The sequence below is a fragment of the Dicentrarchus labrax genome, unplaced genomic scaffold, assembly GCF_905237075.1.
Source record: "Dicentrarchus labrax unplaced genomic scaffold, dlabrax2021, whole genome shotgun sequence".
Classification (NCBI taxonomy): domain Eukaryota; kingdom Metazoa; phylum Chordata; class Actinopteri; family Moronidae; genus Dicentrarchus; species Dicentrarchus labrax.
Genome location: NW_026136719.1, coordinates 27,301,888 through 27,318,072, shown reverse-complemented (window position 1 = coordinate 27,318,072; position 16,185 = coordinate 27,301,888). Strand labels below are relative to the sequence as shown.

At 39.3% G+C, this 16,185-nt stretch overlaps 1 protein-coding gene across 1 annotated transcript; it reads right to left on the bottom strand.

The window, feature by feature from the left end:
- Positions 1–3,195: 3,195 nt before the first annotated feature.
- pepd (peptidase D) lies at positions 3,196–15,854 on the bottom strand. Its single transcript, XM_051379914.1, has 15 exons — positions 15,747–15,854; positions 13,757–13,940; positions 13,251–13,378; positions 12,969–13,032; positions 10,756–10,803; positions 10,241–10,302; positions 9,283–9,327; positions 8,282–8,357; positions 7,507–7,553; positions 6,686–6,754; positions 5,847–5,924; positions 5,608–5,756; positions 5,017–5,201; positions 4,254–4,445; positions 3,196–3,765 (listed from the first exon to the last, which is right to left on the bottom strand). Exons 1-15 carry the CDS (start codon positions 15,767–15,769, stop codon positions 3,622–3,624), a joined length of 1,494 nt encoding a protein of 497 aa, XP_051235874.1. The 5' UTR covers positions 15,770–15,854; the 3' UTR covers positions 3,196–3,621.
- Between the last annotated feature and the right edge of the window lie 331 nt (positions 15,855–16,185).

The following is a 16,185-nucleotide window of genomic DNA, read 5'->3' as shown; positions in this document are numbered from 1 at the left end:
AGTGCAGAAAAACTCAGAACTGGACTTGACTTTAGGAGAAGCCGGATGTGGTTTTTGTGGCACCTCAACATGACAGAATGCCCTCTGGGCTCTTCAGGGATCGGGCACAGCCAACTTAGAGGAGGCTGACACAGGACAAGTTGGAGGGACTTAAACTTACTACTGGCTTGGGGTATCATTGACGAATGGATAAACAACCTACCTGCCTGAAAAGGAGGTCTGTGTCCGTGCAGTACCTCTGCTTTTGCTCTCCTCCCTGCAGCACCACCACTGACTGCGGCACCACTCCATCTTTGGCTTTCAGCTCTTTGCACAGTCGTCGGCGGTTCTCTGCAAACAGGGCCGCCGACACCCTCAGGGTTTCATTACCCAGCCAGTAGACAGGTCTGAAAGAAGAGGGAGAAAGAACATAGGGAGGCTAAGGGTGGAGTAGTGGTTGGAGAGATTGACCCTCAATTGAAGGACTCTTGGTCTATATTAGGATTACCCGGTCATCAGGTGCACTCAGCATAACATAAACCTAAAATAACATAACTTTGTCCACACTGTCCCTACTGTACCTACGATCTCTGATATCCTAGTGTTCATTCATGAAAGTATACAGCAGCTACAGCGCAAAGACTTGTTGAGCTGGAAATGTTGTGGTTTCTGCTTTTGGCACACACACATATAGACACACAGAGCAAGTCGTGGACCCTTTATGTCTTTAGTTCCATCACCAGCCTGAAGAGGTGAGTGAACCACAGCCTGCCTTCAGAAAGAGTTAAGACATAGATATAGACATCCTTTTAAATGATAGATCTTGGTTATAAATCTTGGTCCATGGCCATGGTTTCACTGATAAGATAACAAAAACAACATATCTGATTCAGCCTGGAGAGTATCAAAGGTTAATCCATAACCTCATAGTATTTTATGGCTCAATGATTTCTGTATCATTCCCTGTTGGCAGTGTATCCAGGTGTAACTGTGAGGACAGATCAGTCCCAGTGAGGTGGTAAATGATCTTATTGAAGGAGGCAGACACAATCATGTACTACACTGCAATCCAAATGCCCTTCTGGCAGGTTGCAATAGCCCAAGAATAAAAAAAGAAAAACCTTGTGAAATGTATTATTTTAAGATTGCGCCGGTGAGATACTGATTAAACTGTGTTAACCTTTGAGGGAAGAGTTTCTGGAGCTGTACTCGATTACATAATGTCACAAGGCATGCCTGATGTTTGTTCCAATCTCTGGCATTGATCACTTTTATGTCTGCTGATTGCTGACAAAGTTATGATTACCACAGCAGACACACACTTTAATGATCACAAGAAGCCTGCCTGGGTTGTGTCGTGATCACAAGAAAATGAAGCTTGTACAAGTGAAATCAGATAATTATTTCATGCAGCATAATTACTTCATGATGTACTGTTTGTCATATTGATACCAAGAAAAAGTAATTCTATGTTCATGAGAAAACAAAACACATAATTGAACTGTTGGCTTTACATACTGTTGTAATTCAGAGCTTTCACTTCACATTTGCCACAAATAATAATATTAATAATAATTTTTACAAATAATTTTCTTTCTGCAATTTCTATCTTGTCAACTTTTGTAAATATCATGTCTTCAGGCCTCTAAAAATTCAAATTACTTTTGCAGCAGGTTGAGCTATAGTGGCTGATTTGTTGCATTGGGCCACAGGGGCCAGCCTTCGCTCCCCACATACAAAAATGAGCCTAATCACATGAAAGTACAAATTCAAGGCCTCTGATCTTAGAGAAGATATAATTAGGTATAATGCTCCTAATTCTATCTGTGGATGTAGGATTGTTTAGAAATTTGCTTCATCCAATTAATCTTAAAGGTTCTGCCTTTGTCAGTTACACTTACCCGTGGGCGGCTGTGGCTCAGAGGCAGATTGGGTCGTTCCTTAATAGGAAGGTTGTGGGTTCAATCCCCGGCTCCTGGTGCCACATGTCAAAGTATCCTTGAGCAAGATACTGAACCCCAAATTGCTCCCGATGCCGTGAGTGTGTATGAATCTTTTCCCAGTACATTATAGACACAAGTAACATTGCATTCTTTAAAAGACAAAAGCAAGTTCAAACAGCCCAGATGCTACAGAACATGAGTCTATTGTTTTTAGGTTTTGGGTACTTTAGAAATGAAACATCAGCAAGTTGACTAATTATACTATCTCTGTCTGCAATGGATATTCCTTTTAATGAGCATTTTTTTAAAAATAAAAAGTTGTATATAGAGGAGAAATAAATACAGGGAGGGTGGACAACCCCTTCTTCTTCTGATATACCTGTGACAGTAGTACAGAAGTACAGTAGTTATAGCTTTAAAATTTTACTAAGACACTACCATCATTTTTCAAGTATCAGCTTGCTTTGAATTTAAATAATTCCCAACTGCTACAAAGTGCATTTTCAGATTGTGCTTTGTTCAAAAATTGCATTATTAGTTTAGTCTAATTCCACCATTTCGTGCTGTAACAGTGAACTATTAGGCTTCCAGGAAGCACTTCTGCATACCTTAGCATTGGCAAAGTGTAAATGAATAGAGATGGGGACTTTATGATCTGTAAACTGTGTTCTAAGGATACTGACTGATCTTGTCAACATTAAAATATTATTTGATAGCAAAAAGACCAAGTAAAACCATATCTTTTTTCTTCCCCCATATGTCAATTAAATCAAACCTTTGCATAAAACCCTTTAGGTTTTCATTTACTGAAGTAGAATCTTGAGGAGACCAACAATCCATGTTATGATCTAATATCATGTTGACATTGTTTCTCAAGAATAACCTTTACAGAGCCTTTAGGGAACGTTTTCTGAAGTTTTTTAATAACCTTCAGTGAACCTTTAGGGAACATTCCCCAGTAGTTTGCAGCAACAGTGTCTCTGTAACAAGCAGTTAATAAACATTTTTCATTGAAGAACGACAGTGGCCCCTGGTGGTCAATACCTGCAAGTTTGTATTTTACATTTGTTCTGTAGTGTATTATTTTACATCCAGGTTTTATACTCTTTTGTAAAAATCTCTCACAGCTGTTGTTTTTCCTCTCAAATGTTCAACTGTAAACTTACCTCTGATTATGAGTACCATGTACTGATTTGTATGATAGAACTGTCTTATAGTGCAGAAAGAAAAGTCAAATACCAACAAAATAAATAAAGAAGTCTGCTGCACAAAGTTGCAAATTAAACCATTTATTTAATTTCACATCATTTTTTTATGAATAAATTTTTACAAAGAGGAATATACTGTATAAGAATAAGAATTATTAGAAAAAACGTATTTCTTTTTCCAGGAGGATCAGAAATTAACATCTTTAATGGATCAAGATAGAATTTGTCCCTTAAAAGAACTGCTAACATTTAGCACCATTTTTTAAAACATTATGAAACCTTTTTTAAGATACTGTATGAAATGTTTCTTATAGTCATGTGTTGATTATGCAGCTCAATAATAGTCTTGATTGTGTGTCTGTTGTGAGATGAAGTTAGATGTGAGAGTCAGAGTAATAACTTTAGTTTTACTAAAGAACGTTGTTTGTTGTTTATCTGCAGTAAATAATGACATTGCTGTTTACAGCTCAGACTTTACTGTGAGACGTCATTCAGAATTTCTTGCTGCTGACGATGGGGCTGAAGGGTTTCGCAGCGTCAGCCATGAAAGCCTCAATCTCCTCTACGGTGCGAGGGACGCAGGTCAGCAGCTCCATACCATCAGCTGTCACTGCAATGTCATCTTCAATGCGAACCTGCACACAGTAGTGACACAGTAGTCAGTCAAACATGGAAGAATCGTAGCAGGAAACGTTCAAAAGGCAAACAGAGTCAATGCAAAAATGTAAACACGAATTATATGTATTAAGGATTCATATGAGTTGGCTCACTGAAAAATATATATTGACAGGGAAAAGTTTATTCTAATTAATATTCTCCTTGAAGATCATCTAGTTAAGTGTAAATGGATCACAGTCCTTATATAAATATTATAAAATAATTTTGGTACAATTACAAAATCTTGAGGCTTAAATGAATGCATTATTTTGTTAAGTGTTTCTAAAGAATAAAAACGTCATTCAGTGGACCAAGTATCCAGTAAGTGACATTGTTCATAATAAGTTCATTTCAGTATTGGTTGTTTGTAGCATTAATTCTGTACACACTTTGATATATTTCTATTCCCCCTCTGGTGAATCCAACCCAACAAACACAACCAAATAAAACTTTGTGGTAGACTGACCCCTCCAAAGCCACGGAAGCGAGCCAGCACTTGGTTATTGATGAAGCAGCTCTGGGCAGGGTTGGCCAGGGCCTGATCCAGCAGGTGGTTGATGAAATATATGCCAGGCTCCACGGTGAGGACCATCCTCTCCTGCACCAGGCGGCCCATCCGCAGACTCCTCAGTCCAGGCTCATCAATACGCTCCACCCCCTGGGCAACAGTACAATTTGTTGAAACTACAGCTTCACAGTTACAAAACATGAGCTGTGTAGTAACAGAACATAACTATCATTAAACCATCCTGTGGGCCTGACTGTTGTACTGGAATTAGCAAACACTATGGTTCTGTCATGTATTCTCAGACTGACTGAGCTCTGTGTTCATATTCAGCGAGCCTTGCTTATCAGTGTACTTCCCATACGGACACCATCTGGTGAGCAGTTCCTCTGGAGCTTCTGTGGGTTAAGTGTCTTCTGTATTTAGTTGTCAGAAGAGCATAACAGTTTAAAATCCTCCACCACAACCTGAAACCGTCTGTGTTCAAAGTTCAGACAACAACAGCTTCCCCTCTCTCCTGCCCTTACAGTGAACTTGCTCCTGCAGCTTGACCTCTTTTTATTCTGCTCTCACTTCTGCAATGAGGGTCTCTCTATTATTGATGACACATCAATATTGGACGAACAGGACTGTGTTTTCTTCTTCTACTGTCTGAGTCTGACTGACTGAACATCTGGCTGGTTGTGATGAGGGCAATCTTAGAATTAAAGTGTTTTGCTCTCACCTCAGGGTATCCTCCCACATCATGCACGTCAATGCCCAGCAGGTGTCCCAGGCCGTGGGGCATGAAGACAGAGCCCAGGTGGACCTTCAACATGTCCTCCACGCAGCCAGTCAGGATGCCGATCTTTACCAGCTCCTCCAGGTGAACCCGGTCAGCCAGGCGGTGCATGTCAGTCCACTTCACACCTTCAACACAAGCAGCAAGGCTTTTTGTCTTTCACTTTTTACATTTGAGAATGCATGAAATCCAATTTCATCAATTTCCTTTTAGCCTCTCAAAATGTAGATATTAATCTAAGACCAGGTTTACATTTCACTTACAATTATAAATATTATTTACAAACCTCAGCAACTGTAATTAAAAGTAAAGAAAATATGTTTAACTGTACTCAAAACCTTAACATTGTTTAAGAACTCAAGTAAAATGTTGATCACTATGGTTTGTACTTTACATCCACCAAAAAGATTCCTGTAAAATGCAACAAAACAATTACTATTTAACCCTGCACTGGGCAGAACATTACGTACTTTTTTACTTTTTGGTAGGTCAGTACAGTGTACTCAACAGTTAAAGTGACTATAAGATGATAACCTGGTTTGATGGCCGCCAAAACAGCTCGGGAGGATTTGAGGACGGCCTCGTAGATGGCCCTCTGGTCTGTAGTGAACTTGCCGTTGGCTGGGAAGGAGCAGGTGATGTCTGAGGAGTAGCAGTAGTACTCTCCACCCATGTCAAACAGACTGTAGGGGGCAAAACATCAGAACAGATTCAGTCTAATTTATTTCCAGTGTTTCTGAGCCAAAAGTTAAAAACTACTGAAGGCTACTCACCACATGTCTCCATCCATAATTGTCTTATCATTTGGAGCCCCAGCATGGCCGTAGTGGAGAATAGAGGAGTTATTGCCCCTGTTGTTAAATAAAAACACAATTTCTGAATTGAAGGGACATATAGATATTGTTAGTATGATTAACTACTACACTACAAGGTGGTAACTGCATTGAATGTGACGTATATAAAGCTACTGTGAAAACAAATAATAATTAATAATACAAAATAACATATTTCAATAAAGCATCAAATTGATTCCAATCTTACAACATTTCATCAATTTCCTTTAATGTTTAAACCAGAAACACACCACAGTGCCTCTTTCAAGATTCATTGTGATGACCAGGTCCTCATTTGCATCCACTGACCACTAATCCCCAGCAGGTATTCATTACACCTGGCCTTTAATACAAAAGGCCAAAGCATGATTAGCAAAAATGTTCCAAAATGTTTCATAATGATGCTGCTAGCTGACAGCAACAAAGAGGAATTTGAGGTTGCCCTGGTTGGCAGGCACAGTTTGGTTTGGCCAATAAGACAGTCGGGATACTGCAAGAGTCCAACTTCCTCTGTATTCCAAAATCTGCTTTGTGTTCAAATATGCCACAGAGTCATAAAGGGTGAGGCGAATGTGCATGGGTGTCACTCACATATGTTTGTGTACCTTTTGTTTTTGGACTTACAGTGTATTATAGGTTATACTTATAGTGTGTTTACGTTTGTTTTTGTGTCTGTTTTGAACCCTTCTCCTGACAAGAGTTGAATCAACAAATACACAACACATAGCTGAGATTTGGGAGGTGTGTGCATCAGATGAAACAGCTAAACAAAGCCTTACGTTCCACAGATACAGGTGTACGAGGTGTGACGCATCCCTCCTTTATTGTAGCAGTAGTGCTGGAACAAGCTGTAAGGAAGAAAAAAAGGAAACAAAACACTTTGAGCACAGCAGAAATCACAGATCAACACATCTATGGATCTTGACTGCATCGCAACACTGTAAGATAAGTTCCCGTTTCCTGGTTCATCTTACACAGCAAAGGAAAATGAGTATGACTGACAGCTGCTCTGACACATTACTTTAAAAAACTCACTAAAATATACAAACATAAATAAAACATTACTAAATTATCATTCAAATGAAAATCCTGGGTTATCTGTGTTTCTCTGTTGAAATCAAGTGTTTTTCATTCATCAGAATTAGACCTTGCTAGATCTTCCATTTGATTATAAACCTGCTCCTGTAATAATCTCGTACTATATTTCATGGACTTTTATATACCAACCATAAAGGGCCATGTAAACCTGACAGTACCAGGTCTACCAGTGTCACTATGGGGCTGTGAAGCATGCAACATAATGTAGCAAACCCATAACAAGCTAGAACCCTTAAAAACTGTACCTATAATAAGCATTATACAGGTACTGGAGCGCCGACATGCACTGAGGCATGACATTTGTTTGGACTACAGTGACGGGAGCTGTGTTGGTCTAAGTGGGCCATAAGGTTTATCATGACACTATTTGAAAGTAAAGTCAACTAAAATAAAGACTGCTTCAGTCCCCACATACACTGTAGATATAACCATAGATATTAAACAGTAGACAGATCTTCTATTTCTATGTCTTGTCACCAAACATGGGCTATAAACCACTTACCTCTCCATTTCATATTCTTGCTGTCCAGGCTTCACATGCTTCATGACCTACAGAAAAATGGATAAGTCAACTACTGGATAAAACCGTTACTGCTGATCCTCTGTGCATGCTTTTCTTGTAAGTTTCTCTTTTCTCATTTGTGTATGCGAAGCTTTTGGGCATTCTCACTTTCAATATGTGGATTATTACCTCAAGCATTGACTACAGGGTTTAGACAAAGTAGGCATAAAGACTTATGAAGTCAGTGAGAGTGCCCTCAAACATTTTCTGTACAGCTGCAGGGAAGGTTACACCTGCAAATCTACCAAATAGTGTGGCTTCAGAGACACATGGGTAGCAAAATTCCTCTGAAAACTAAGTCTAATGATCACACTGGCGGAACACAATATTGAACGCTCATGGTGGGTGATTTCAGAGGACAGATAACAACCCCTGAAGAGGTTATTCATGGTGATAAAGTGAAATCCTGTACAGAAGAAAAATAATGCTTTACTGTTACAGCTTATTGGTCAAAGGCTATCTGTATTACTGCTGGCCTCCAAGCTGCTGGTGAAGTTAAAATCAATGCCATTTAAACAGTTTACAGCCCTTAGAGAATCCTGACATCTTGAATGTTTTGGGTGGGTTTTAAACTCAAAAAGCTGTTTGATACTTTGGGTGTTTAATTTCATGCTCTGAACTTTTCTTTTCTTTCTATTCCCTCCTTTTATTTTTTGAAGAATGAAAATATACCAATTTGAGAACCCTTGCTCTGTCTTGCCAAGAAGGATCTTACCATTTTATGGGCTTCACTGGAGATCCTGTTGGTGTAGCGCAGGACCTCCAGCTCCATATCAGTCTTAATCAGACGGCTGCAGACATGGACAGAAGTAAGAAATGAAAGATCATTCTGATCGTCACACTGGCAGTTTATCGATGTAGATTACAATGAATGTACCGCCAAACAGTATAGAGAATTCCTACAACCACCACATTGACATGAAGAAATACAGATTCTGTAATGAGATGGCTGAAATAGAGACGTATAGAGAACAAGTGTCCTTGTTCCCAGGAACATCGTCTATAAATGAGTCCCATCGTTTGGTGAAATTCCAGTGGGAACAATCTACTGATGCAGAGCTGATGGAAATGTTTCAAACCACAATAAAATGTAATACAGCCCTTGATTGAAATCTTTAAGACCATATAAGAAATTGCCTGCAGGTCTTACCATTTCTCATTCATTTGTGATAGGAAAGCAATAGCTGCACCTTAGATAGTATTAAGGATTTCTAAAATAATAGAAACTAATTAATCACACAAAGCGCACAAAGCGGTGGAAACCAATAGTAACACAAATGAAAGTAAAACAAAATAGCCTATTAAAAGAGAGCCATGCCAGCTCCTCGGAGTAGAGGGGATAGGGGGGTTCAATCAAGTCTTCCTCCCCAGGAGGTGTGCCTGAAAACCATTCCTTCTTATTTTAGAAAATGTCAATTCATCTGGAGGGTGCAAACTCTAATGCCAAGGACAACCAAGTGAGCACGAAGTCCATTACATCCATGCGGACTGGCATCTGATTCTAAGAGGGGAAAAACAAGCCAAAGCTCCTGTTTCTGATTGCTGACACACAATTACCTGACCTGGCAGCTGTAACTGCCAATGTTTGTGAGTGAAAAGTAGCAGAATCTACCTGAAGGAAATTTAAGGTAATTAAGGGAGAGACTACAGTCTTCATTCTCATCTTGAGTGGGCTTTCTGAACGATAAAATAATAAAACATGTTTTAATGACTTACCATTCCACAATGACTGGGTGTAAAAGAGTGTTGTTCACTTGGAAGCTGATAAAAAAAACAAAAAAAACAGCAACATTATAAATACAAATAAAGCTTTGGTAAAAGTTCAATAAGGAAGATGTCTTCCCTCACATTTTGCCTCTGTTCCTCTTTTGGTCAATGTCTGCTACTTTATTTTCCCCATCACATCCGCTGTCCCGTGCTGTCGAAATCTCCACATTCATAATTCTGACGTCACCACACTTGATCAAAGATCTTTCTGCCTTTGTTCCCCGAGCCAATCAGTTCCTGGTTGCTTTTATTTAAATATCACTGCAATTCTGTCTTTCAGACCTACTACTGCGAAACAAACCAACTCTCCATCACCACCATGACCTCCAGGTTGTCCACAGAGACTCTACTGAAAGTTTCCATCAACCACCTGCTGGCTTCACTCCACCGCCACCAGGGTCTAGACTCCAGGGGGAACCAGTCCCATTTCTTACCTTCTTACTGGCCTACGCTTCATGAAGATGTTTCACATCAGTGGAGTCTGATAGCCAAAAAAGTTTCCTCAATTGCCAACCTCAGTAAATATTGTCATATACTTCCAGTTGAACTCTCCTTATTGAAATGCAATTTGATGCAAATTGATATATTAGCTTTGAAATCAATGTATGAGATTTATTTCTTAAAACCATTAGGGTCAGAGTGTAGAACAGATAAAACGCTGTAATGTATGCAGTTAAAAAAGAACAAAGACTGGCTAAAGATAACAGTAACATCGCCATTAACTGATAACTAACAAACAAGATTGTTTGCTTAATTAAATTATATATATTCAGAATTAGGTTAATCAGCAACAGTCAGTATCCATGAGACTCTGCTGTATCCTTGGTTAGAAAAGAAAGAGAAACCCAATAACCTCCACAAACAAAGTAGAATTGTGTTCATGCACAGGGACCCCAATTAAACATACCGACTAATTCCTTCAAAGGAGGCTTCACGGCAGATGCTCCCGCTATCTGTATTCTGTCCTCGCTGCATGGGAAAAAAACAAACAGAAAACGTGATCACCACAAAGTGCATTCAAATGTCAGTACATTGAATTAAATTGGCTTATATTCAGGCTGATAATCTATTCGATAGGTAAAATGACTTTTAAGCAGTTGATCAATATAATAATCAGGTCAGCAGATGATCTGAGCAAATGAACAGCTTAGACATAAATAAAATGAAAATAAACCCAGTGTTTTTATTTTGATATGATGAGTAAGATAGCTAACATTAAGCAAGGTGAGGTAGATCTAACAGGACCTTTTACAGACTACCATCATTAAAGCTGGCTCAGTAAAACACTGCACCTGAAGAACTGGTCCTGTGATCAGTCATCTGATATTAAATAAAACTGGATATTACTAGCTGTAACCAGGTAGGAACGAGTGATGCACTGTTCTAACTACACTCTACAATACGGAGATACCATCAACATACCAGGGTGAGGAGAGTTGATGGTCTCAGGTTGGACAGGACATCAACAATCTGCAAGCAAACAGACAGGGAGTAATTAGAAGACTGACACACAGCAGAGCAGCAGAGACAACAAGCGCCAGTTTTCTTCTGCTCTCAGTCTGCAGAATAAAGGTCACTCTAGCAGACGCTGTTGTGGCTATGTGGCCTCTCTGGTACTCACAGCACACTGAAAGACAAACCTCAAGTGACTTTGTTACTCCTCTGCCAACAGCTTAAATGTCAGATAACAGATCCCTGACTCAGTGTGGTATTTGAGCATTTTATTATTATTAATACCCCTAAAATTGACTTCCTAAAACAGTCACTGTATTGTCTCTGTAGAGCAGAAAAATCCCTCCCTAGCAACTAAAATCATATCTAAATTTCATCTTAATTTTGGGACATTGGAATAATTGTTATTATGCTTTAAAGTTTTAAATGTCGTTATGGGGATATCATTCTCATTTTAACTGTGATTCAATTATAGCTGCAACAATATCTTCAACCTGTAAAAAATAGGCTGCCTCAACCATTTAATCAGTTACAAATCTGACATCTTTTTTATATTTTGAATGAAATCTGATGTAGAACAGTAGTTGTATATCACTGGAGTAGAACACACTTGTCAGCCAGATAGAAGAAGCAATATATGGAGAAAAAAACCCCTGTCAACAATAAATCTTGAAGGGAAATATCAGCCAGATACTGAAAAACATATTATTCACATTGTATACACAAACTCCATCCAACCATCTGAAGGTAAACAGTTTGTATGTTAAATATTTATGACCTGGTTCTGATAAAAAAAGTCACATTGTTCTCTTTTTTTTTTTTTTTTTTTTTAAACACATTTTATTGTTTTTAAGCAGAGATAATACATAACACAGAGACAAAACCCCCCACCCCGACCCATCAGACAGCACATGTTATACAAAAAAAAAAAAAAATAAATAAAAAAATACAAAAATACTAGTGATACATTGTTCTCTTTTAGGTCCTTCCGTGGGCCACATTGCTGACTGAATGCTGAACACCAGCAACTAATTTCTTTGCCTGACTAGATGGCAACATTAGTTAAACAAATGCAGAGGCATGATATGATTTCATGTTAATATTATACTGCAGTGTTGAGCTGCTTCTGCCTCATGGAAGAATTGGCGGCCGATTGAAGTGATAATTTGAATCTTAACCTGTGACTAATTAGGAAATCTCACACCTCAGGCAGGTGCGGAGACGTAGAAATTCCTGAAATATCACCAGTGGAATGAGTCATTAAAAAAGGACACAATGTGAATGTACAGCAGGAATGCACGTAAAACTGCATTTGATTGATTCTTTCAAATACAAAAGTCTCGTGATTTGTTGGCCAGTGAAAGCTGTTATATTACAGTCTGAAAATATTCTCTTGATTTCTCAACATGCACACCTCCAAAATAGCTCTGAAGCTGTCAACCCACCAATACAGCTCCCCAAGGGATCTGCTGTCTGCACTGATATACTGTTTTCACAAACTCGCAAAGTAGGTAATTACAGAACAGAAATGTATGTTTAGACTTGGTTGCTAAAATGAAGGAGCTGCAGGTTACAAATATAAAATAAAATTCAAGACAGAAGTCCCCAAAGATTTTTGGTGGTTATCTGTCAGAGGTACGCATATGAATGAATTACTGTACCAAATGAATTATCAGTATGATGCTCTGCATAAGCCCACCTACTTGGTGCCATGGCAAACACACACAGGCCATCAGAGTATTTTAAAATGATCATCATGGATGTTAATATCTATTTACACATTGTGACAAATATGCTTGGCTGAAAAGGGTTCATACTTGAATTTTACTTGACATGTTTAGTTGAGCAGAATAATGCAGGTCTATGCTCTTTACTAAAAATATATGGGATGACACCTTCTACTGTAGGAGGTTTTTGTACAAAACTAAACTGGATATTGGTCTTACCATCTGGCGCCACCAAGATCTTTGCCAGGAGTTTAAAATAAAAGAACGATGTCTTTTACATTTAAAACAGTCTATGGAGAAACTGATGTCCTTTGCTGTAACTTTCTAGCACAATGACTGAACATCAAGATTCAGTTACTGTACAGGAAAAAGGACACGCACGCGCGCACACACACACACACACACACACACACACACAGAGGCTGTAAAGACCAGCACCGCCACAGATCTACTTACATCACATGTGTATTGCACCTCATCAACAGCATACTTCTCCTTGAAGTGCTCTTTAGGAAAGATCCTGTCAACATATGAAAAACACGGGAGTTCAGTCTCTGAAAACTTTACGTCCAGTGGTTTCACTCACATATATAAAAATGTTTATACTGGGTGTAAAGGATCTAATGTGCAGCACAGGACTTTGTCAATCCTATCTATAAGTTACAGCTCTCAGCTATGGACCAGCTGGTGATGACTGTTGGCCATGTACACAGCTTTTTGAAGATTAGTGTGACTCACTCTCCCATCCAAGTGGCATAGCTTTCAGGCAGTTTGGGAACAAAAAGGATGGATTTCCCAGAGTTCACATCAATAGCCCCATAACAGTCAGGCTCGGTTACTCCAAAAGCCCAGTGGAAGAAAGACTCCTGCAGAATGGACAGAATCAGCCAGAGCATTAGTGAGGGACATCGTACATAAGAAAACATATGTTGTTCCTGATTAGGATAGGTGAACACAGAGCTCAACATACTGATCATAGACACAAGTGATTCCTCTACAGGGTGGCTGGCCTACATTTTTTTGACACAGTGAGGAGATTAACAGTGCAGAAAAACTCAGAACTGGACTTGACTTTAGGAGAAGCCGGATGTGGTTTTTGTGGCACCTCGACATGACAGAATGCCCTCTGGGCTCTTCAGGGATCGGGCACAGCCAACTTAGAGGAGGCTGACACAGGACAAGTTGGAGGGACTTAAACTTACTACTGGCTTGGGGTATCATTGACGAATGGATAAACAACCTACCTGCCTGAAAAGGAGGTCTGTGTCCGTGCAGTACCTCTGCTTTTGCTCTCCTCCCTGCAGCACCACCACTGACTGCGGCACCACTCCGTCTTTGGCTTTCAGCTCTTTGCACAGTCGTCGGCGGTTCTCTGCAAACAGGGCCGCCGACACCCTCAGGGTTTCATTACCCAGCCAGTAGACAGGTCTGAAAGAAGAGGGAGGCTAAGGGTGGAGTAGTGGTTGGAGAGATTGACCCTCAATTGAAGGACTCTTGGTCTATATTAGGATTACCCGGTCATCAGGTGCACTAAGCATAACATAAGCCTAAAATAACATAACTTTGTCCACACTGTCCCTACTGTACCTACGATCTCTGATATCCTAGTGTTCATTCATGAAAGTATACAGCAGCTACAGCGCAAAGACTTGTTGAGCTGGAAATGTTGTGGTTTCTGCTTTTGGCACACACACATATAGACACACAGAGCAAGTCGTGGACCCTTTATGTCTTTAGTTCCATCACCAGCCTGAAGAGGTGAGTGAACCACGGCCTGCCTTCAGAAAGAGTTAAGACATAGATATAGACATCCTTTTAAATGATAGATCTTGGTTATAAATCTTGGTCCATGGCCATGGTTTCACTGATAAGATAACAAAAACATCATATCTGATTCAGCCTGGAGAGTATCAAAGGTTAATCCACAACCTCATAGTATTTTATGGCTCAATGATTTCTGTATCATTCCCTGTTGGCAGTGTATCCAGGTGTAACTGTGAGGACAGATCAGTCCCAGTGAGGTGGTAAATGATCTTATTGAAGGAGGCAGACACAATCATGTACTACACTGCAATCCAAATGCCCTTCTGGCAGGTTGCAATAGCCCAAGAATTAAAAAAGAAAAACCTTGTGAAATGTATTATTTTAAGATTGCGCCGGTGAGATACTGATTAAACTGTGTTAACCTTTGAGGGAAGAGTTTCTGGAGCTGTACTCGATTACATAATGTCACAAGGCATGCCTGATGTTTGTTCCAATCTCTGGCATTGATCACTTTTATGTCTGCTGATTGCTGACAAAGTTATGATTACCACAGCAGATTCTCACACACTTTAATGATCACAAGAAGCCTGCCTGGGTTGTGTCGTGATCACAAGAAAATGAAGCTTGTACAAGTGAAATCAGATAATTATTTCATGCAGCATAATTACTGCCTGATGTACTGTTTGTCACATTGACACCAAGAAAAAGTCATTCTATGTTCATGAGAAAACAAAACACATAATTGTACTGTTGTCTTTCAATACTGTTGTAATTCAGAGCTTTCACTTCACATTTGCCACAAATTTGGCAGACATGGATTGGCTGCTACATTACACTCACCTACAACACTGTAAAATATCTGATTATGTTGCAGGTCTCCTTATTGTAGTAACAATAAGTGATTGTTATTATTATAATTATTTTTCTTGATTAAATTCTTTCTCTAATTTTTGTAGCCCAAGAAAAATAAAAATTTCTTCAAGTCACAAGTAAACATTGTTTTATTTTTAGTGTGTAAAAAGGTTTTTTTAATGGGTTTTTCTGCGCAGTGAAACTTTTTACTGACCGCAGCTGTAAGGGAGCTCCCGTTAGCTCCGCTTCAGAGTTTAAGGACGTGAACATAACAGTTTAATTTATTAGGATTTAAAGTGCTTTTAATTTGGCCTGTTGAGAAAACGTCTTCTTTAATATGTTTTATAGAGACAGTTAATGATATATGTAACCTATCTCTTCACATATCAATAAGGTAGAAAGTTCACTAGCTACATCCTTCAGAAACTGAACTAACACATTTTTAGTTTCGCAGTTTGACAGAGACAGTGTAGTAACATAGCAACGGTACAGCTGCCTGGCAACAGCTTTATTAATGTAACGGACGTCGTCGTTATGTTGATGTGGACTGAAACTTAAAGCTAACAAGCCTCTATTAATTAAAATAAATGTGTATTTTAATCAGAAAGCTCAACTCACTGTGCTGCTGCTGCCGCAGACATATTGACGTGCTGCTCCGGACTGTCACGTGCTGACAGGAGTCACGTGAGTTTTGTGCAGCGCTTGCTGGCGCGTATCAGCTGACGTGGCATTGTGCTGAGTTCACGTCTGTAGGAAATAATAACTTCAACAGTGAATTTGCACTGAGAGGCTCTTATGGCGTTAGTTTTCCAATATCGGCCGTCGTTTACAAAGGTCTGCAGTCCGTAAGAGGAAACACTATCAACCTACTTAAAACACGTAAAACAGAAAGCTAAAAATAACAACGAGGCTGAAAACAACGCAGACCCATAAACTCCTACTGAAAACAATGCTGAAAACGTGTCACTCCCTAAATGTCACAGCATTGCAATTATTAGTTGCCAGTGAACAGAGAAAAATATAAATAACAATAAAACATAGCACTAAACAAGTGCGG